Source organism: Nothobranchius furzeri, chromosome 3, assembly GCF_043380555.1.
Source record: "Nothobranchius furzeri strain GRZ-AD chromosome 3, NfurGRZ-RIMD1, whole genome shotgun sequence".
Lineage (NCBI taxonomy): Eukaryota > Metazoa > Chordata > Actinopteri > Cyprinodontiformes > Nothobranchiidae > Nothobranchius > Nothobranchius furzeri.
In genome coordinates this window covers 88115824-88139639 of record NC_091743.1, presented here as the reverse complement: position 1 = coordinate 88139639, position 23816 = coordinate 88115824, and the positions used below count along the sequence as shown (strand labels likewise).

General features: G+C 45.5%; 1 protein-coding gene across 3 annotated transcripts in view; it reads right to left on the bottom strand.

Annotated features, from left to right (window-relative positions):
- Positions 1–14144, bottom strand: part of lrch4 (leucine-rich repeats and calponin homology (CH) domain containing 4) — a 49432-nt gene extending 35288 nt beyond the window's left edge. For all 3 annotated transcript variants that reach the window (XM_015958198.3, XM_070549746.1, XM_015958196.3), the window contains exon 1: positions 13777–14144. In XM_015958198.3, coding sequence (XP_015813684.1) covers positions 13777–13948 — 172 coding nt within the window. In that variant the 5' untranslated portion in view covers positions 13949–14144. The remainder of the gene's footprint in view (positions 1–13776) is intronic.
- Between the last annotated feature and the right edge of the window lie 9672 nt (positions 14145–23816).

The following is a 23816-nucleotide window of genomic DNA, read 5'->3' as shown; positions in this document are numbered from 1 at the left end:
ATTCTTAAGATGATTTGGAAATGTAACACTGAGACAGGAGTTTGAGTGCCCTAATGATCCTAGGAGCTATGTTGTCTGGGGCACTTGGTGCCCCTGGTAGGGTCTCCCATGACAAATTGGTCTTAGGTGAAGGGTGAGACAAAGAACGGTTCGAAGGATCTTTCATGGCGGTTAAAACGAAGAGTCGGAGTACCCGGCCCGGAGGGTTACCGGGGTCCCACCCTGGAGCCAGGCCTGGGGTTGGGGCCCGTGAGCGAGCGCCTGGTGGCCGGGCTTTCGCCCATGAGGCCCGGCCGGGCCCAGCCCGAACCGGATACATGGGCTCGTCCAACTGTGGACCCACCACCCGCAGGAGGAACATGAAGGGTCCGGTGCAATGCGAATCGGGTGGCAGACCAAGGCGGGAGCCTTGGCGGTCCAATCCCCGGACAAGAAAACTAGTTTTTGGGACATGGAACGTCACCTCGCTGGCGGGGAAGGAGCCGGAGCTTGTGGCAGAGGTTGAGCGGTACCGGCTAGATATAGTCGGACTCACCTCGACACATTGCATTGGCTCTGGAACCCGAGACCTGGAGAGGGGTTGGACACTCTACTTTGCTGGAGTTGCTCCGGGTGAGAGGCGGAGGGCTGGGGTTGGCTTTTTGTTAGCCCCGAGACTCTCTGCCTGTGTGTTGGGGTTTACCCCGGGGGACAAGAGGGTAGCTTCCTTGCGCCTTCGGGTCGGGGAACGGGTCCTGACTGTTGTTTGTGCTTATGGGCCAAATATCAGTTCAGAGTACCCACCCTTTTTGGAGTCCCTGGGACGAGTGCTAGATAGTGCTCCATCAGGGGACTCCATTGTCCTGCTGGGGGACTTCAATGCTCACGTGGGCAATGACAGCTTGACCTGGAGGGGTGTGATTGGGAGGAACGGCCCACCTAATCTGAACTCGACCAGTGTTTTGTTATTGGACTTCTGTGCAAGCCGCAGTTTGGCCATAACGAACACCATGTTCGAACATAAGGATGCCCACCGGTACACTTGGTACCAGGGCAGCCTAGGTCACAGGTCGATGATAGATTTTGTAGTCGTATCATCTGACCTGCGGCCGTATGTTTTGGACACCCGAGTGAAGAGAGGGGCGGAGCTGTCAACTGATCACCACCTGGTGGTGAGTTGGATCAGATGGCAAGGGAACATGCCGCGTAGACCTGGCAGACCCAAACGCATAGTGAGGGTCTGCTGGGAATGCCTGGCAGAAGAACCTGTCAAGACGGTCTTCAACTCCCACCTCCGGCAGAGCTTTGACCACGTCCCGAGAGCAGTGGGGGACATTGAGTCCGAGTGGGCCTTGTTCCACTCTGCGATTGTCGAGGCGGCTGTTGCTAGCTGTGGTCGTAAGGTGGCCGGTGCCGGTCGTGGTGGCAACCCCCGTACCCGCTGGTGGACACCAGAGGTTCGGGGAGCCGTCAGGCTGAAGAAGGAGGCCTACAGGGCGTGGCTGGTCTGTGGGTCTCCGGAGGCAGCAGACAGGTACCGGATAGCCAAGCGGGGTGCAGCAGTGGCAGTTGCCGAGGCAAAATCTCGGGCGTGGGAGGAGTTTGGTGAGGCCATGGAGAAAGACTATCGATCGGCTCCAAAGAGGTTCTGGCAAACTGTCCGGCGCCTCAGGAGAGGAAGACAGCAACTCGCTCACACTGTTTACAGTGGGGATGGGGAGCTGCTGACGTCAACTGAGGCTATAGTCGGACGGTGGAAGGAATACTTTGAGGAGCTCCTCAATCCCACCAATGCGCATTCCGAGGAGGAACCAGAGCTGGGAGGCCTGGGGATGGACTGTCCGATCTCGGGGGCAGAAGTTGCTGAGGTAGTCAAACAACTACACAGCGGCGGAGCCCCGGGGGCGGATGAGGTTCGTCCTGGGTATCTCAAGGCTATGGATGTTGTAGGGCTGTCATGGTTGACACGTCTCTACAACATTGCGTGGTCATCAGGGGCAGTTCCTAGGGAGTGGCAGACCGGGGTGGTGGTCCCCATCTTTAAGAAGGGTGACCTGAGGGTGTGTTCCAACTATAGGGGGATCACACTCCTCAGCCTCCCTGGAAAGGTCTACGCCAAGGTACTGGAGAGGAGGGTCCGATCGATAGTTGAATCTCAGATAGAGGAGGAGCAATGTGGTTTTCGTCCTGGCCGTGGAACTGTGGACCAGCTCTATACCCTTGCAAGGGTGATGGAGGGGGCATGGGAGTTTGCCCAACCAATCCACATGTGCTTTGTGGATTTGGAGAAGGCTTATGACCGTGTCCCCAGGGGCACCCTGTGGGGGACGCTCCAGGAGTATGGGGTGGGTGGCTTTCTGTTAAGGGCCATTCAGTCCCTTTACCAGAGGAGCGTGAGTTTGGTCCGCATAGCCGGTAGTAAGTCGGACCTGTTCCCAGTGAGGGTTGGACTCCGCCAGGGCTGCCCTTTGTCACCGGTTCTGTTCATCACTTTTATGGACAGAATTTCTAGACGCAGCCGTGGTGTGGAGTGTGTCGAGTTTGGTGGCAGGAGAATCTCGTCTCTGCTTTTTGTGGATGATGTGGTCCTCCTAGCTTCATCCAGCTCTGACCTTCAGCTCTTGCTGGGTAGGTTCGCGGCCGAATGTGAAGCGGCTGGGATGAGGATCAGCACCTCCAAATCTGAGACCATGGTTCTCGACCGGAAAAGGGTGGCTTGCCACCTCCGGGTCGGGGGAGAGGTCCTACCTCAAGTAGAGGAGTTTAAGTATCTCGGGGTCTTGTTCACGAGTGAGGGTAGGAGGGATCGGGAGATCGACAGGCGGATTGGTTCGGCGTCTGCAGTGATGCGGACGCTGAGCCGATCTGTCGTGGGGAAGAGGGAGCTGAGCCAGAAAGCCAGGCTCTCGATTTACCGGTCGATCTACGTCCCAATCCTCACCTATGGTCATGAGCTTTGGGTAATGACCGAAAGAACGAGATTGCGGATACAAGCGGCCGAAATGAGTTTCCTCCGTAGGGTGGCCGGGCTCAGCCTTAGAGATAGGGTGAGGAGCTCGGACATTCGGGAGGGACTCGGAGTAGAACCGCTGCTCCTCCAGATCGAAAGGAGCCAGTTGAGGTGGTTTGGGCATCTGGTCAGGATGCCTCCTGGACGCCTCCCCGGGGAGGTGTTTCGGGCATGTCCTGCCGGCAGAAGGCCCCCGGGTCGACCCAGGACACGTTGGAGAGGTTACATCTCCAATATGGTCCGGGAACGCCTTGGAGTCCTGCCGGAGGAGCTGGTGGACAAGGCCGGGGAGAGGACGGCCTGGAGCTCCCTAATTGGGATGCTGCCCCCGCGACCCGGACCCGGATAAGCGGAAGAAGACGAAGACGAAGACGAAGAACACTGAGACATTGAGATATACATCATACCAGACTTTAACCAAAAGATAAGGGTGATAAGTTTTGGTCCGTAGTACCAGCCCTACCCATAGAAAATAAAGTTCACAGGAACCAGATAGGTGGACTTGATGAAGCTGTCCATTACTGCAACCCCACCTCATCCCTGGTGTGAAGAGCTTTACCAGAAAAGGGTGAATCTTTCCATTTTCTGGTTTCTGCTAGCTTGTTTCTTCACCATCTAAGAAGTTTCTCTGATTGCGAGTGGTCATCACATTTTTTCTACTTAAAAGGGACTTTACGGAGTTTTGAATTTTTATGCTCGTGATCGCCCCCTCAGGCCAAAAGCGTAACGGCAGCTTCAATAGTAGGCTCGTGCACGAGGCGCGCATGCTGTACGTGCACACTCCTTAAGGAAAATAACAGCTGAGACAGTCCCTTGTGTGTGTGTGTGTGTGTGTGTGTGTGTGTGTGGTGGGGGTGTGTGTGTGTGTGTGTGTGTGTGTGTGTGTGTGTGTGTGTGTGTGTGTGTGTGTGTGTGTGTGTGTGTGTGTCGGAGGACAGAGGACAGGAGAACGCACAGCTAATTAATTAAATAATGTGGTTCTGTACCTTTCTCTTCAGCACAGCCGACAAAGGTTTATGATGGGTCAGTCCTCCTGCATGCTCAGATCATTCCCTTCCCTTGCTTGAAAAATTGTTCCAAAATGAAAGTTGAACCCACATCTTTTTTATCTGTGAATTCAATGCTGTTCAGCGAGTCTCAAATAAAAATTTGTGCATCTTACTGTAAAAATATACCATTAATGTAAAAATAAACTCTAAATGAACTAAGTTCACATCCAGAATCAAACCCAGGTCTTCTCACGAGAGTCCGACGTCTTACTAGGTGAGCTAAAGTGCCAGTGAGGTTTTTGGTATCTGTAACATTTATATCCTTGATGACAGCTGAAACAACGTTCAAAGAACGGTTCGGAGTGCAAAATGGCTATTTTGTTGCTAATTTGCAGGAAATATCTAGAAGAAAGTTCTACAGAAAGTAGCTAAGGGTCCTCAGAAATGTAGCTAGCTTTGTCACTAGGCGTTAGGAACAGCGACAAAGTGGCACTGCCTCTCTCTCTGCTGCTAAAGCTACGGATAGCAAATGCTACGGGCGATGCCTGAGCGTGAACGTGCATGAAGCAGCCTGCTCGACCCGAGCATCTCTCTTTTTCTGTGATTTTACAGAAAAACAGGCAATCATAGTAAAAATGCCACGGCTCATTCTACAGGACCAGGGCATTGCAGGAGAATGAATGAAGAAGACATTTATTATTTCTATACATGTTTTTGGCCGTCAAACTTCCATAATGTCCCTTTAAAATAAAATATCTGCAGTATTGTTCTGCCCTACACTAAGCTGTGCAGTTTTTAAGTTTATTGGGGGCGAGACTAAAGAGCAAGTTCACTGAGAAACCTTTGTTACCTGTTTACTTTAAAATATGATTGGCACTCATGCAGGCTGAATGTAAAAACGGTCTTCCACCCTTATTTCCTGCAGATAGAAAAAATATGGGATAACGCTAAGGCCAGAAAAAGCCACACAGATCTACGTAACACTAACACTGGTGGATCAGGTGGACTAAACCACCGTGGCTCATGATGAGGAATGTTGTTGTTGGTTTAGCATCCAGGAGAAAGCAGGAAACCTCGACAAGTAGAGGCTAACAGTTAGCATTAGCAACTCCACAACATGGCAGAACTTCTTTAGTCTTGTGCTATTTGTGGAGATAAAACATGGATCGTGAGTGGTGGAGCCATTTTGCTGACCAGAAATGAGATGTTTGAATGTCATAAAATAATGAGTAAGACTCCAAATCTTGCCGTTTTCCGCTGCCGCTAAATCTACTTCCTGAAACAGGAGTGACGATGCTTATTTTTCCTCACACACATCAACTCAAAATGCAAAAAAATACAAGACGACAGAGCACAGCAAATGTGTTGAAAAACATTAGTGAGCTTTTTTAAGCGAGCCTTTGAGCCATGACTGACCCCACAAGTTCTTACTATTGTTTGGAGGAATGCATTCATTTTCTCTTGTCTTATAATGAAGAGCTACGTGTTCCTTGATATAAGCAGGAAAAAGCCTGAAATAATCATCTGGTAATGCATTAAAACACAGAGACTTTCAGATGTGGGGTAAAGAGAGAGGCAAAGTAGTGCGAATGTACAAAGAACAACCAAAGAAGAAGTAAATACTGTGTAAAGAGACAGCCCACATCCGCAGCACAGAGGAAATTAAACATGTGGGGAAATAGCCTCCCACGAGCATACACGCATGCTCACACACAGCACCAGCACACGCATACACACACGACAAGGAACAGATGTCAACATCTAACGGAAAAGTCTACCGCCATATGCTGACTTCAAACTAAACACATAAACACCATCAGCTGCACAGAAGAGCTTAGATATTTCCTCTGACCACCGGCTTTTGCAACAACCTAAACGAATGGGTGGGATATATTTACTGCATCACTATCAAGTATCACTACCTAATACAATGCGTAAATGTCTTACACGATAAAACATTAAAGAGGTCGTAAGAACATTGATAGACGGGATGTCTCACTTGTTATTCCTCCAAATATTAAAACTAACGAGAGCAAAGGAAATCAATTAAACTAAGCATCAAACGTGCATGTTAACAAATCTGTGAAACTACTACGATGGCTAGCACAAGCTAAATGCTAACAGTAAAATGCTAAAGTGCAGCAAGGAGCAAGACACACGTAGGTCAGGGTGCGTGTGTGTGTGTGTGTGTGTGTGTGTGTGTGTGTGTGTGTGTGTGTGTGTGTGTGTGTGTGTGTGTAATGTAAAAAATTTCTAAATAAATCCTCAATCATTTACACCAGATACATGTTTCGTGTCAGAACAACTATGATTTACTGAATTACATTTAGGCTGGGCAATATGAAAAAATCCTATCACTATAATTACACTGCATTAATCAATGTGTGTTTGCTTGTTTTAAATCATGTTTGGAACTTATGTTTATGTATTTAACAGACGCTTTTGTCCAAAGCGACTTACAAGTGATTATCGGCATGTTGCCCTTGAGGCTAACAACAACAATAACAACAACAACTTGACATCAATCAGAGGAGGGAGCAAGGAGTGGACGGTAGAGAGGGGGGACGGGTGCAGGGAGGGTGCTAGTTTAGAAGATGCTCTCTGAAGAGCAGGGTCTTCAGGAGTTTCTTGAAAATTGAAAAGGAAGCCGCTGTTCTGGTGGTGATTGGAAGGTCATTCCACATTTGTGGAACTTAACACTAAACCCTCCTTTTAACCCAAACACGATTACCACAAGCCCTTCTAGCCTGAATCTACAAATTAATTTATAGTTGTGTTTCCATTTTTATGAATGAAGTCAGATTTACAGACACAAACTGCTTCTACATCAGCACTACTTTTAAAGTTTTACTTACAGATCCCTCTAAATCCACACAGCGTAAGCAATCAAAGCCTTTGTCCCCAGGGGGGCTGGAACGTTCACCAAACACCAGTCTGCCCTAGGTCCATAATATGCACATAACATACAGTGGCTGAGCTTTGTTCTCCTCTTCCCTAAGCAACCAGGAAACACAGGAGGTGGAGCACCACACGTTGTTGTTGTTGTGTGTGTGTGTGTGTGTTCATTTGATTTTTTTTATTAAATATGAGTAAAATTTGTCTTGACATGCCTCATAAGGACACACCGATTATTTATGATGTGACTCCATATTACATTCTAGATTAGTGGTTACCAACCCGTGGTCTGTGACCCCCTAAGGGGGGCCCCACAGAGTTGCAAGGAGTCCCCATAATTTTCTCTGTACTGAGATTGAGGTTACCAAGATTATATCTGTAAAAATTACACTTTTAAAGTCCCAATTAGGGTTGTCACGGTAACCGGTGTAGCGGTAAACCCCGGTAAAAAAGTTGACAATAATAAGAACCATCTTGTTTTAAAAAAAAATGTAATAAACTCGGTGGATTAGCGTGGCTGCGGTGTAGGCGCGGTGACCCTTACCAGCCACCGTATCATCTGCTGAAGTTGCCGGCGGCACATGCGCACTTTGTTGTTTACAACCAAAACTTTCTTGAAGCTAAAGCTGAAATAATGGCCAAAGGAGGAGACGGCAGCGCTCAGGACATTTATTATCCCTCAAAGAAGACAAAGTGGGAAGTACGGGCATCTTTTGGATATGTGAAGAATGCCGAGGGACAGCTGATAGAAGACGGCTATCCTGTTTGCAGCACGAGCAGAAAAAGTGTCTGTGAAAGGCAGCAACGCTTCAAATCTCATGACACATCTGCGTGACCATCACCCACAACTCTTCAGTCAACGCAAGGCAAGCTAACATTAGCGTTTTAGCTAAAATGCGTGATCCGAGGATTTGGGTTGAGGGAGAACGCAACGAGTCGCTATATAAAGCAGCCGCAGCGCCGCTACCTGCATATAAACCGTGTCGCGGACACCGCCATGTTGAAATGACGCTATGCATTACGGGGCTCCCAGGGGCAGATAAGAGTTGGTCTCTCTCCGAGAATAATTATGAATTTAACAATGATTACTGCCTGATGACATTTTCCCACATCTGCAAAGCTCACTGGAAGGACACAAACCGAGGATGATATTTTCCTGACATACAGGGTTTATTTAATTGTCTGAAAATGTAACACGTTTAAAAAAAATACCACAATAATACCGAAAACCGTGATAATTTTGGTCACAATAACCGTGAGGTTACATTTTCACACCGTGACGACCCTACACCCAACGAATGAAAATGACAGATCCAACAACGCTCCGTCACCAAGCCCTCCCCTCCCAGACCTAAACAAACTCAGTGTGACTTAAACAAGATGTTGCAGCACAGAGAGGTGGAAGAAATAGTCCCAAAAAGGTTCCAGTACCTCACCCGTGTGGCGATGTTTTTATTCTATAAATTTGACAAAAAACAAACAACGGCGGGCTGCAAAAGCAAATTAATAGAGAGAGTACATTCAGACTGTTTCTGTGCCGTGCGTTGCCCATGAGAGCGTGGAAGGGGTAACAGCGAGCGGAACGTTTCGGTGTCGTGTGGTGGGGGGTTGATTTCATAGCCGTGGCTCTACAATTTCAGGCGTGGCGCTGCGACAATGTAGGGGAAACACTGGGTAGTTCCAGAGTATCGGGCCCATTGTAGATCAAGATTGCTGTGAATGAACAAATTTCTGCAAAAAATCTCATACATTTTAAGATTGATTTAGCAGAAAGAGCAAAGACCTTTTAAACTCATCCTGAAATAGGGATTTTCACGAGTGAAGGCAGCGCAACAGAAACTTGTAATTTGGGTATTTCATGAGGTGGAAAAAACAGAACTGCAGTTAATTATATGAATTTGATATTCTGCCTTAAAAACAAACTTTCTCATTCTCTTTCAGCTTTCCCCACAGCGAATCACCTGTCTCCGTTTAGTGCTAGTCCATCACCCTAAACCCTGCTCTAGGGCTGCTCGATTATGGCAAAAATAATAATCATGATTATGGTGACTGAAATTGAGATCACGATTATTTAGGACGATTTTTCTATTTATGCTGATTTTATTTGTTTTTATTCAGTCATAAAATTGCTCAGGGCACAATCAGGACAAAAATAAATAAGAAACAAGATGATCACTAAAATAACTCCTGATTCCCAGTATAAAAAAACCAGTATACTTACAGCTCATAGTTTATGACCCAAGGGCTATAGACCTTGGTTTAAGTCTAACCAGTACAGACCCAAATACCAATATCTTGCAAATACTGACAGCAAGAATTATACAGTAGCATTTATAACAAATAAATGCAAATAAATTGATGTTCACAAAATGTTGCATAACATTTATTGAGTCGTGTCAAGGTGCTGTAGGAGAGTGCACTAGCACCGTGTCCTCAGAGAGATTAGTTATTATTTATCAGCGTGAGGAACTTATTTCTACCTATTTATAAACTATTTATTTACAAGTCCATCAGTTAATGTAATAATTGTCCCAACCACAGCTGCACCCCCCACCCCCCACCCCAGTCTCACAGCAATCAGGGGCAAGCTGCACGTGTGTTTAGCACGCCGCACACGCACATTTAGCCGTTTTTAGCGGCTCAGGAGTCCGCAGGTACGGTGTGTGTGTCACTCACTCTGGTTAATCCAACAGTGAGCCATATAACTGTTTCTTTAGCGACTGACACATCACTACATCATTCCCTTTCCTAATGTCCTGAAGAACGGTCCGGAGCGCAGGCGGAGTGTTTAGCTAACCTGCAGGAAACGTCGATGACAGTTATCCAGAAAGTAGCTAAGGGTTACCAGAGATGTTTCTGAGGTGTTCGCTAGGTACTTTTAAGATTTAAAAAGTCAAGAAGGGGGTCTGAAAAGCTGTTGGAAATAGGGTCAAAGTCGCTAAGTTGGCAACACTGTGGGAGGAGCGCTTCATTTGCAACTCAGGGCAGTGCAAGTGGGAGGAGCAAATAATCGGCTTGTTTAGTTTTTTATAATCGTTCAAAACTCAGATCGTAATCGTGATTAAAATTCGATTAATTGAGCAGCCCTACCCTGCTCTGTTTACGGCAGTAACTCGTAAAAACGTGGAGCCAGCCAACACTGAGAGGTATGTGAAAAAACAAAGAGAGATTGCCTACGCACACCAAAAAGGTCACAGCCAAGATAGCAGTCTTCATCGCACTAGATGACTGTCTATGGATGCAAACATGTCCGGTTTTTCAGTTTCCTGCAGCCGTGGTATAATTTTTGTTCTTGCCACTATTTTACACTCGCAGCCCTACAGATGTTGTGAAGAGAATAAGGAGCCAGCTGTGTTACAGGAATGTGCATCGTTCAGTACAGCTAGGGTTGTCACGGTAACCGGTGTAGCGGTAAACCCCGGTAAAGAAGTTGACAATAACAATAACCGTCTTGTTTATTTAAAATAATATATAATCTCGGTGGGTTTACGTGGCTGCGGTGTAGGCATGGTGACCCTTACCAGCCACCGTATCATCTGCTGAAGTTGCCGGCGGCACATGAAGCACTTTGTTGTTTACGACCAAAACTTTCTTGAAGCTAAAGCTGAAATAATGGCCAAAGGAGGAGACGGCAGCGCTCAGGACATTTATTATCCCTCAAAGAAGACAAAGTGGGAAGTACGGGCATTTTTGGATATTTGAAGAATGCCGAGGGACAGTTTATAGAAGGCTGCTATCCTGTTTGCAGCACGTGCAGAAAAAGTGTCTGTGAAAGGCAGCAACGCTTCAAATCTCATGACACATCTGCGTGACCATCACCCACAACTCTACAGTCAACGCAAGGCAAGCTAACGTTAGCGTTTTAGCTAAAATGCGTGATCCGAGGATTTAGGTTAAGGGAGAAAGCAACGAGTCGCTATATAAAGCAGCCGCAGCGCCGCTACCTGCATATAAACCGTGTCGCGGACACCCCCATGTTGAAATGACGCTATGCATTACGGGGCTCCCAGGGGCAGATAAGAGTTGGTCTCTCTCCGAGAATAATTATGAATTTAACAACGATTACTGCCTGATGACATTTTCCCACATCTGCAAAGCTCACTGGAAGGACACAAACCGAGGACAATATTTTCCTGATATAGGGTTTATTACTCAAGTAAGGGTAAAAAAGTATCTGATTAGAAGGCTACTTGAGTACTTATTATCATCTAATCTAATGTTTTTAAAATGATGACATCAAACAGACAAAAAATAAGAAGTTATGGGCAAATATTGGTATTTTAAAGACTAAAGGGGAAAAATGTAATCAAATAAACAACATAATTACAAAATAACAGATTTTAGGCAAAATTTAGACACAAACTGAGGACAATATTTTCCTGATATACAGGGTTTATTTTGCGGTCTGAAAATGTAACACGTTTAAAAAAATACCGCAGTAATACCGAAAACCGTGATAATTTTGGTCTCAATAACCGTGAGGTTACATTTTCACACCGTGACAACCCAAAGTACAGCAACTTATTTTTTGCTGAAAATGTGTATAAATGAGTGTCTATTAGTGCTGTAGACATGTGGACTCATTATTTTGGCATTTCAGTGCATCTTTTTGCAAAATGAATATTCTGCCTAAAACGGTCAGTGTTGCACCCTCTTCAGCTTAAAAGTGCGTTCCACATTTGTTCTGAATCAGTTATCACTATTGGCTAAGCTGGTATCACCTATGTTAGCCAGTTTTCTGGCCTAGCTGCACTGGACTAGAGCAGAGTCTCGGCCACGCCTCCGGATGCCGCGATACGGCTCAGAGCCTCTCTCCTCCACCGTTAATCCTCCCTCAGTTCCCCTTTCCTCTGGTGAAGAAATACTCCGTTAGCCTGGCAAGCCAGACTAAAATGATAAATGACCCGCACTTGTATAGCGCCTCTCAGAGTAAGGACTCCAAAGTGCTTTACACTACAGCGTATCATTCATCCATTCACACACACATTCACACACTGATGGTGATGAGCTACGATGTAGCCACAGCTGCCCTGGGGCGCACTGACAGAGGCGAGGCTGCCGAGCACAGGCGCCACCACCAGCAGGCAAGGGGGGTTAAGTGTCTTGCCCAAGGACACAACAGCAGAATTCTCTGTCCGGAGCCGGGATCGAACCTGCAACCTTCCAATTACTGGACAACCCGCTCAACCTGTTGAGCTACTGCTGCCCCAATAATAAATGTATTATTTAGTCTGGCCACGCTCCATTGATGGCTCTCGGTTGTGGGGGCGGGTTCTACCGTTGTCTTTCAAATGATCTCTGCATGCTACTGGACAATGAATGTGACATACTCTTGTTTCACTCTGTTGCCTCATCCCACCCACCAGGCATATAGAGTGCCCTGATTGGCCCACAAAGCGGATAAAGCTCTGTGATTTGTTCACTAAGCAGATAGAGCACTATGATTGGCCCACCATTATGGACCAATCACAGCTCTTTATCTTTATGCATTTGAAACCCCTCTAGAGAGCTGTGATTGGCCAGCCAGAGTCCTGGTAGGAGCTGCGGAGGTTCCAATGGAGCGAGCCTAGACCAAACTTTGCAAAGCAAGAATTTGGTCTAGTTCGCTAGGCTAGGACTCTGCTGTATTTAGGGAAACGGTAGCTCGGGAGATAGAGCAGGTTTTCCAGTTATCGGAAGCTTGTAGGCTCGAGCCTGGCTCCAGCCAGAGGACTCTGCTGTTGTGTCCTTGTGCAAGACACTTAAGCCTGATGGTGGTGGTCAGAGGGACCGGTGGCGCCTTTGTCAGTCCGGCCCATGGTAGCTGTGGCTACATTGTAGCTCATCACCACCAGCGTGTGAATGTCTGTGTAAATGAGTGGATGACTGTGTTGTAAAGCACCTTAAGGAGGTTGTAGAACCCTAGAAGGTGCTATATAAATACAGGTCATTTACCATTCAATGTCTGAGGTGTGTGTGTGTTAGTGATGTGTCCGTCACGAACGAACCGGCTCTAAGAACCGGCTCTTTGAAGTGAACGATGGGAGCCGGCTCGTCATTGGGAGCCGTCCCCTTCCCTCCCCCCTCCCCTCTTGCTTTGGTGAAAGCTACAGGTGATTGGTCAACATGTGTAACTGCGTGTCCAGACTGTCCACACACAGAGCAGTAGGGGCAGGGAAGTGGGAGGATCAGAGTCAGACACACAGCAGAGCACATGCGGGTGGAGGGAGACTAGAGGGAATGAGGAGGAGGAAAAAGGCGAGCGAGCAAGCGAGCGAGCGAGCGAGCGAGCGAGAGAGAGAGAGAGAGAGAGAGAGAGAGTGTGTGTGTGACGAAGGCGGTGAGAGCGCCAGCAGTCGGAAAGTGGACATTTCTCAAAGTGATCAGTTATTAAATCCATAGAACTGATAAATATTTGAAATATTGCATTTTTTTTAGATTAGTAAATCATTTTACATATAGTTTTGCATTATTTTGGTTATAAATGGACTCTACGCAACAGAAAATCTGAGGAGCCACTTGGGAGCCGAAAGTGCCGGCTCTTTTTGGTGAGCTGAGCCAAAAGAACCGGCTCTCTAAAAAGAGCCGGAATTCCCATCACTAGTGTGTGTGTGTGTGTGTGTGTGTGTGTGTGTGTGTGTGTGTGTGTGTGTTTAAATTAAACCGAAAGTAGTTCATCTAACAGGAGAAAACTTGACACAGAAACAGCTAACTGCGCACGACAGCATCGCGCGACGACAGAGCTGTGGCGCGAGACGAGTGAACGGTTTAACAATAAAACAGGAAGAACGAACAGCTTGTTTGGTTGTTGTGTAATCCGAAAGGATGTTCCTTCCCGTTAGAAGAAGCAGGTGGCGATAAAACAAAAGACTGTTCTCGCAGCAGCGAGCTCAGCAAGTTAGAGGAAACGCAAAGCTAGCCGACCTGCGTGCGTGATGTCCGACAGGTCGTAGTTCCTGGCGCTGCGAGGAAACTCCTTCAGCTTTCTGTTGGACAGGTTGAGAGCCCCGCTCGCTGCAGCTTCCTCCAGAGCCTTCTCCACGCTCCGGCTGGCCGCTACTGTGGCCGGCAGCTGGGCTCCATCACCAGCAGCCATCAAACGGACAGGTCTACCTCCTCTTCTACTTAGTTTGCTGCGTCCGCTCCACTTTCATCCCCAGTAGGTCCGTAAATCCGCCCAAAGTCCCTCTTCCTGATTTAAACCTACTTAAAAGTACAAAAATAGATGAACTAAGAATCGCCTAATGGTGGGTTTTGTTCTCTTCCTTCATACAACAGCGAACCAAACGAAGGAACTGTCAGTCTTTCAGGAAGTTGTTCCAAGCTAGCGAAGCTGAGCAAAAACATCCGTTTCAAGACTTTCTGTGCCTTCAAAATAAAAGTTTCACAAAAAGATGCGTTTCTTTTCCTGATTTGAATCTGCTTCATCGCTGTCCACACACTATAGGTTTTACTTCACTTTACTTAACATTGTTTCAAGAAAATAGATGAAAATTTTCACAAACATGAAAGGAAGCTAATAATTTCAGCATGGCATTTTGAACATATGTTGTACGTGATAAGTACTTGAATGGCCTGCATTTTTAAAGCACCTTCTTAGGGTTCTACAATCACCAAGGTGCTTCACAACATAATCAGTCATCCACCCATTCACACACACATTCACACACAGGTGGGGATGAGCTATAATGTAGCCACAGCTCTCAAAGGTGACCGAGGCCTGCCTGGTGCCACTTGTCCATCCAGCCACCATCAGCAGGCAAGTCGGGTTCATTGTCTTGCCCAAGGACACAACAGCAGAATTCTCTGGCGGGAGCCGGGATTGGACCTGCAGCCTTCCAATTATAATAACCCTCTCTACTTCCTGAACTATCGTTGTCCCTACCGCTTTAGAAACAACAAAGACAAATTTTGAAATCTTTAAAAAATCTGACTATCAGCATTATAAAGTAACTTTAGGAGGGAAGTATTGTTCATTAATCCCCTGAGGTAAATTGTTTATTTTCAAAGTAACAGACAGTAATACCAACTGCCCACATCAAGGCAAGATAATGCAGTCCTTTATTAATGTGTATGATTTTATAGTTTTTCTCTGGATTAGAACTCGAGGCGCTTTATTTCTGTTTTATTTTGGTAGAAACAACCGGAAACTAATCTCAGCTACATGTCAGTCCGCTACATTTAGGTTTCGGAAGGGTGCAGCCTGCGCGAGGGTTCGACGGGAAGTGGGCGTGGTCTGTGGATCGAACCTATGACGAGACTATTATTTTCAGTGCTTGTTGTTTTTATTACACTTTTATAACACCGTTACAAACCACGTATTAAAACATGTTTGGTCCAGTTGGTACAATTATTTTTAAATGACACTTAATGAAAGAAAACTAAATCATTTTTAAAGAGGGTATTGTATTGTTATCTAAATGCACAATCCATTCTACATCCTATAATAACCACCACAACTGTGTGTCAAACCCATGTGCTACCTCATCTTATCAAGTGTAACTTGAAATAAACCCTGGCCCTAAATCCCAGTCCCAAAAGGACTTTGGTGTGAGCAGTCCAGCAAGCCGCTGTCAGCACTCACAAGGATCTTTGGTTGCTAGCTATCGCTACAAAAATCCAAACCAAATAACAAACAGAAAGGTGATAAGATTTTGTTCCCGTGTCTTCAGAAGACTGTGGACATTACAGTGTTGTCATTGAAGGTTTCAACATTAAAGCTCTTATACCAAATCTATTTAACAAGCCAGGAAGATGAGAGACAGAGATGATTGGCAACTAGTCAAATAAAAACAAGAAAACAAAACCAAGTTCTTGAAAAGAAAATGTGTGGTGGATTCATCCCCTCTATACCTTTTTAACAATATAAAGCAATAACTTATTAGCGTGTAATATTTGCGTATTTGATTCAGTTCAGATGGCATGACCTATTGCCAAAACACTTGAAAACTCAGTTCCTTTAAAGTCTTTGTGCCCAAGGGCTCCTGACTGCAGCCTCTGACACTGTTGACCATCACCTACTACTGGATATGCTCAGAGGCTGGGTAGGCTTATCAGGAACTGCTCTGAAGTGGTTCTCCTCTTGTCTTTCTCTGGGGCCATCTCCAAGTTTAGGTCCTCCACCACCTCCCTCACCCTTGGTGTCCCACAAGGTTCTGTGCTGGGGCCTCTACTCTTCCTCCTCCTATCTGCTTCCTCTTCAGCACATCCTGAGCTCCTTCAAAGGAATCTCCTACCATCTTTATGCAGATGACATCCAACTATACATCTGCTTTAAGCCCCATGAGATGTCTAAGCTGCAGCTGTTACACACCTGCTTAGACTCTATCAAAACCTGGATGGTGGGAGCTTTCTTCAGCTGAATGAAGATAAGACTGAGATCCTCATCTGTGCCCCAGACAAGCTGGTTCCCAAAGTCAAAGACTCTTGGTCAGCTTGCTTCTCACACCAAACCCTCTGTCAGGAATCTTGGCATGACCTTTGACCCAGCTCTCACCCTGGATTCTCATGTCAGTTCTCTTGTTCGCTCTTCCTTCTTCCATCTCAGGAACGTTGCTAAGCTGAGTCCCATTCTGTCCCGCTCTGAACTTGAGACAGTTCTCCACACCTTCATCTCCTCACGCTTAGACTACTGTAACTCTCTTTTCACGTGTCTGAGCAGAACCTCCCTGAACCGTCTACAGGTGGTTCAGAATGCCTGTGCTCGGCTTCTGACCAAGTCCTCCAAACACACCCACATCACCCCGCTTCTCCTCCAGCTTCACTGGCTGCCAGTCAACTTCAGGGTTCATTTCAAGATCCTGGTTCTGGTCTATAGGGCCTTACATGGACAAGCACCATCTTACATTGGTGATCTTCTTAGTCCCTACACCCCCAGCAGGTCCCTGGGGTCCAGTGATCAAAGCCTACTGGTTGTGCAGCACCAGGCTAAAGGTCAAAGGTGACAGATCATCTTCTGCTGTGGCCCACAGACTCTGGACCTCTCTCCCCCTGAGCCTGAGATCAGTGGACTCAGTGGTCTCCTTTAAACTCACCTGTTCAAGCTTTGGTGGGGCCTTCATCACCTCCCTCTCCTCATTCTGCTCTTTCTACTTATTCCGCCTTTCTTTCTTCTTTTCCTTAAATTTTTATCACAATTTTCATTTGTAGTCATTTGAAACAAATTTTTAACAATTAAAAACATTTTTTATTTTATTTTACATCTTGTGTATTTGTGAAGCGCCTCATATTTGTCTTGAGAGACGCTATTTAAAAGATAGTTTTCTTCTTTCTTACTTTTTTCTTTCTAAGGGGGTCATCCATCATGGGGGTGCCACAAATGGAGGAAGAAAACAAGTGTTTCACTTGACTAGTAAACTAGTAATAATGAGGCCACTGCGGCACCCCTTTTGTGTTCTAAATAAAAAACTTTAACAATAATGTAATAGTATGATAAAAAAAAAGGTGCTGACTGCTCATTCATGTGACCTTTTTAATGATGTTTGTGTAGATGTTTCATTTAGCTCAGTAGCTAGCTGCCAGCTACCACGGTTCAAATAATGTAACGGTAGCTTAGCATGAGGACGCCAACACCCTGTCAATACATCCTGAAGTTCATGACGAGTGTCTCAAGTCAATACTGTTTTGACCCTGCTGACTGACCATCCCTGTCTAGTAAAATGACAGTGGTTCGTTCACAGAGCTATCATCAGACTTTGAATTTCCACAAAGTGGGGGAGTAATCTTGCCCATGGCAACAGATTGGGTGGAGCCAGCATTGGTCCCTGCAATCAGAATCCAGCCCTGAGAAACAATCTCCACAAATTCATCTGGCAGGGCTATTCAATTCTGGGCCTCGAGGGACGGTATCAGCATGTTTTAGTGGTTTCTCTGGTCCAACACTCTTGATTCAGTGGTTGAATCACCTGTGCAGCAGCTTATCAGCCTCTGCAGAAGCCTGTTAATCCCCTACTAATTCCTCAGGTGTGTTGAAGCAGAGTTAAAACCAAAATGTGCTGGACACTGGCCTTTAAGGTCCGGAAATGAATAGCCCTGGTCTACATAAACAGGTAAGACTTAAAGGTGTGGGAAACTCATTTAATCAGTATGTTTGCAGTGGTTTTTGGTAGGAATTAATGCCATGCAAGCCGTACTCAGGGCAAAAAAGCCCAGAATTGCTCAGATCAGCACAGACAAGTCTGCTTCCGCAAAGAGTGGCTTATTTTCCCGATATTTGTCATCTTGCCTCAGATTGGATAACAGCAGCATGACTCTACCGCTGACATGCAACGTGGATGCTTTGTCTCCACAAATAACACAAGCCTGGAGGAGTTTTTCTGTGTGGGGGTGTTGCAAATGCTAACGGTCAGCTTTTACCTGTTGGGACGATGTCTGATGTTTCCTGGGCGTTTAAACAGCAACAGTCTTGAGTCAAAATGAGTGAACGTTAAGTGTGACGTAGAGCTGACAGGCTTTTCAAATTCTAGCATTTCATCATTTATTTTCAGAAGCTAATGCAGGAGATAGGTGTAGGAGACTATTATCATGTTCAGTCTGCATGAAAACCTCAGAGTGACCTGATAGGATCAGAAATAATCCTTAAAAATGTTTTTTCAGTGTTCCACACCTTTAATAAAAAACGGACAAACTAATAGTACTATTGTTGAGTTCAGAGCCGAAGAGGCGAAATATCTTCAACGTAAATAAGAAAGTTACCATTGTTTCCAACTAAACCTTCAATATTATCATGCACTGGGTGACTGAGGAGCTACACAAACAAAATGAAAGTCCACCACATTATGCACTTTGCATCATTCCCTACCATTCATTCTCAACGCCCCACCCCCACTGGACCATCTGTCAAATTCTTTGTGTGTGTGTGTGTGTGTGTGTGTGTACCGCCTACCTGGTTACTCCACGTATGTATTTCACGAGCATATTTTTACTCAGAAGTACCCCTAAAGGACTTAGTTGTTCATCTTTTTATCAAAACTTATTTAGAGCCTGAGAGGGTTAATAAATGTACTATGATGGACAATCTGTTTATTACTTTCAACTATTTAGAATTTGAAATGCAGCCCTGTTTCTAAATTATTTCTCTGGGAACCGCTTATCTGAAGGTACAGGTACAGATTAGCCATTTAGCTTGATAAGCAGCTACAGTTGCCTGTTTAAAATCAATATCCTCGTTTTCTCTTCTAATCACAAACACAGAAACGCTTCAGAGAAGCAAGCTGACCAAACTTCTACTTTTATTTGGGGCTCACACGATAGATCAGACAATTAATTTCAGTTTCAGTTTACTTATATAGGGCCAAATCACAACAAGAGTCATCTCAAGGCATTGCATCACAAAGTTAACGTTCGTATTCAGTTCATTATGCCAGTTAGATAGAAGTGTCCTGTATGAGGAACACAGTAAATTTATTCAACTCACTTAATAAATTTCCCTCTGGGATTAATAAAGTATTTTTGAATAAAGAATTTTTGAATCTTTGAGTCCGAGAATTTACAGCAATCCTCCAAGCATGTAGCGATGGCGGAGAGGAAAACTCCCATTTAACAGAAAGAAACCTCTGACTGGTAGTTTGTTTATATATATATATATATATATATATATATATATATATATATATATATATATATATGTATATATATATATATATATATATATATATATATATATATATATGTATATATATATATATACATATATATACATGTATATATATATGTATATATATATATATGTATATATATATATATATATATATATATATATATATATATATATATATATATATATATATATATATCATCCTGGTGCAATAAGCTAAGCTATTATGAATGACATGATTAGTCGACTAATCGTCAACAAAACTGGAGATTAGTCAACTACTAAAATAGTCGTTTGTGGCAGCCCTAGTTAGGAGCTTCCATGTCCTAACATCTATGGTCTGATTTTCTTCCATTGGCCAGCTTATTATTCCTGCAGGGTATCTGATTACTGGCAGGGCGTAGCTCTTTATTGCCCAGACCTTGTTCTTGCTATTGAGCTGACTTCTTTGGACCTGCCTCACTTGTTGTAGGTATTTGGTTGTGGCTCATTTCCTTGTGGCTTCATCAAGGTTGCCATTTCCATGTGGGACACCAAGGTACTTGTAGCTGTCCTGTGTTGGCTATTGTTCCTTCTGGGAGTGAGACCCCTTCTGTGTGGACTACCTTCCCTTTCTTTGTCACCATTTGACCACACTTCTCAAGTCCGAATGACATTCCAATATCAGTGCTGTAGATCCTGGTGGTGTGGATCAGTGAGTTGATGCCTCGCTCGCACTTAGTGTACAGCTTTATGCCATCTACCTAGAGGAGGTGTTTGGTTTTGCTTTCATTCTTGAGTCGGTATCCATCGCCAGTCTTGTTGATTATTTGGCTGAGGGGGGTTCAGATGCAGAACAGCAGTGGGGACAGGGCGTCTCCTTGGTATACGGTAGATTTGATGGAGACTTCTGCAGCTGGCTGGCAATTGGCCTCAAGGGTGCTTTTCCACAGCTTTTCCACAGCCCCATCAAATTTACAATGAAGGCTCTCAACCTCCTGTTGGTGTTGTACAACTCTAAGCATCCAGTGATCCATGAGTGCGGCATTGAGTCATAGGCTTTCTTGTAATCAATTCAGGCCATACACAGCTTGGTGTGTCAGGCTTTGCAGTCTTGGGCAATTGTTCAGTCTATCTGCATTTGGTGTATGGCTCCTCTGGTATCTTTGCTGATGCCCTTCTGTGCTGTGCTCATGTATTGATCCATGTGCCCACTATGATGCCTGACATGAGCCTCCATGTTGTAGAGAGACAGGTTATTGCCCGATAGTTGGATGGGACTGTACCCTTGGAGGGTTCCCTCATGGTCAGGATTGTGCATCCTTCAGTTAGCCATTCAGGGTGAGTCCCATCCTTTAGCAGCTGGTTCATTTGTGCTGCCAGGCATTCATGGAGGGCAGTGAGCTTCTTAATTCAATTCAGTTCAAGTTTATTTATATAGCACCAAATGAAGTAAAATCTTAAAACAAATCAAGCCTAATCTTAAACCAGTAGGTGTGGGTTATGTCAGGTCCCGGTGCTATCCACTTTGTTATACCTGAGACTCTTTCTTGGATGTTTGCCACAGTGATGGAAACTGACGTCTGCTCAGGGCGGTTGCTGTGGTCAGTCTCCAGCCTTGGTGGGTCTACTCTGCTGTTATTACCCTGCCACTGAGACTACACTTTAGCTGGTTGGGTCGAGAAGAGCTGGTTTGTTCGTCTGGCTTCACTTTCTCTGGTGCATCTCTTTAGGCAGCTGGCCAAGGCTTGGAGCCTTTGTTTGGCAGTTTCCAGTGCTTCAGGTAAGGGCTTACGGCTGTAGCTCTTCAAATTCAAATTCAAAAATACTTTATTAATCACAGAGGGAAATTCAATTGTTTCAGTACAGACAATTCCAAGATCAGATATACATGCATAGACACATGACAAGAATTGGTGACTGTGGTCATTTGCAACATGAATCGCGCTACCGTTATAGACCAAGAGGGTTGATATGAGCATAGTCGGGGGAGGGGAAAAAAAGGCACTTCAGAGTTACCCCCGACAGAGAGGATAGCTTTGCTATGCAAAAAAAACACCTCAGACAGATATGCACACAGACTTCAGACGATACACAACATAAAGGATGGTTTATGCCTGACGCGTCCGCGAGGTCCGCGCGGAAAAGTTGCGTCATTTTAACAACCACGCCCCTCCACCGCGTCTCCGCACGGCCCAGAATTTCCGCAACGCGCACCTCGGAAAATTTCTAACCACGCGGACGGACGGACGCGGAAAAACATGGCGGACCGGCAAGAACTAGTATGGCAGAGGTTCGTAAATACAGACATTTGTATGATTCAGCTCTCAGAGATCACCGTGATCAACATGTAGTTAATAATTCTTGGAGAAAAATAGCTCGCACTGTCAGAAAAGACGAGGACGCTGTTAAAAATGCTGAAATGCCATGTTGTAAACAGTAATTTCTACTTCTACCATGGTGTAGTGTTGGGTGCATGCCGTAGGGCTCCATGCTGCCCCGTTCAGTCTGGGAGAATATTGGCTCACCGCAGAGACAAGCTGCATGAACTATAAAAGCTGCAAGTTGTGAAGCGCGTTCCATCCGCGAGCCGCATCACCGCGTGGAAAGTGAATGCGTCAAGCACATACCAAGCTTTAGTGTCCACTAGGTGGGGAGGTAGGGTTGGGACTCTCCTCACTTCACCGCAAGAGCAGCGCTCATCACCTCCGTTTGGACAGGGGAGGGAGATAATGGGTTAGAGAGCACATTGACTACTAGATACGGTTCCACAGCCTTCACCGGTCACAGTCCCGCCCAGGCTGGGATAGGGAGTAAGAGTTTCCATTGCGACAGCAGCATTCCACATTTCTTCTGAGGGGAGTTTCACTTCAGCCTCACAGGCTTCAAGGGCACCAGATTCAGATAACAAGAATTGTTTTGGGTACAGGCAGAGATAATTTCCTCTCTGCCTTAGAGTTCTGTTGGTCTTCAACCCCTCTAGATCCAACAATGGCATTATCAAACTATTCCAATCCGTGCTGATCCGTCAACTCTCTCCTTGATCGAATCAACCTTCTGTGCCAGAGTCTGAATCTCAGCCAAAGTTCCAAGCTTACGACTCATCTCGACAATCATATGAGTCTGTGAGTTTACAGCACGATGCATTCCAGCCCTGAGATCCGGGATTAAGCCAATATTCCTCGAAAGCTCATTAATTTTCCGGTGTAACCACTAAGGCCAAACAGCAGGAATCCCGACACCAAAACGACAAATATCCAAACATCTTCAGAATCCTCTACCAACAGTTGAGAGAGGCAGATCAAGTTCCACTGTTTCCAGGAGTCCATGATATACCCAGCTGGCTCTATCCCAGAGGGGCATCCAGGAGCCCCTTCTCCCGTTCTCATTGTTGAAAAAATTTTGTCAATCACGTTGCGAGACCAACTGACCAGATCCATGTTTAGTAATTTCCAGTTTCCAGAAAAAATGCAGAGACGCACAGTGCACAGGCAGACAGGACAGAGAGCCTTGGGAGGAGCAGGGAGGGAGAGGAGAGAAAAAAGCATCTGTACTCTCCAAGAGCCGGAAGAAGTGCCTTTCTGGAGCTCTGATAGTTGGCTCACTTCTCTCTGTGCTGCCTTGATTTTGGCCTCCAACCTTCTCTTCCATGGAGGGTATTGTATATGGTTGCTCTTGTCCCTATAGCCAAGCAGCTCAAGGATCACTGCTGCTAAAGCTCATATCAGCTCATTGGTGTCAGTGATGGTGGTTGTAGAAATCGTTCTCAATGCTGCATTCACTTCTTCGAGGATTTCTGATGGTACTTCACTTAGCCATTGTAGCTGGTCTCAAGATTGCCTATTGTTTGTTTGTGCCATTATCTGTCTCTCAGGTCAGTTGCTGCCTTGTTCAGCGTTGTTTCACTTACTGGGGCTTCGTACCCAATCTCTAGATGGGGAGCTGATGTTAACTCCCCTCTGACCTTGTGTCTTGGCTTCCCTTTGCCGTAGCAAAGTAAGTAAGCTGGTAGGCCAGTGGTACTCAGTTCTGGCTCTGGAGGGCCAGAATCAAACACATTTTAATTTTAACTCTTGCTTCAGTTCAACTGATTTCAATCAGTAGGTGATTAACTGGCTTCTGCAGAGCCTGATGAGCTGCTGCATAAGTGATTCAACCACTGAATCAAGTGTGTTGGACCAGAGAAACCACTAAAACACGCTGGATACCAGCCATCCAGGACCAGGACTGAGAACCACTGCTCTGAGCGTTTTACTAAGGTGGTTGAATACTGATGCTCCTCATTGACCCTGTGCTATAAAACCTATCAGTAAAACCTGGTAAAAACTTACAGTTGTTGATTCAGATTCAAACTCATTAGGTCAATGTATTTGTGTGTTTGACTGAGATA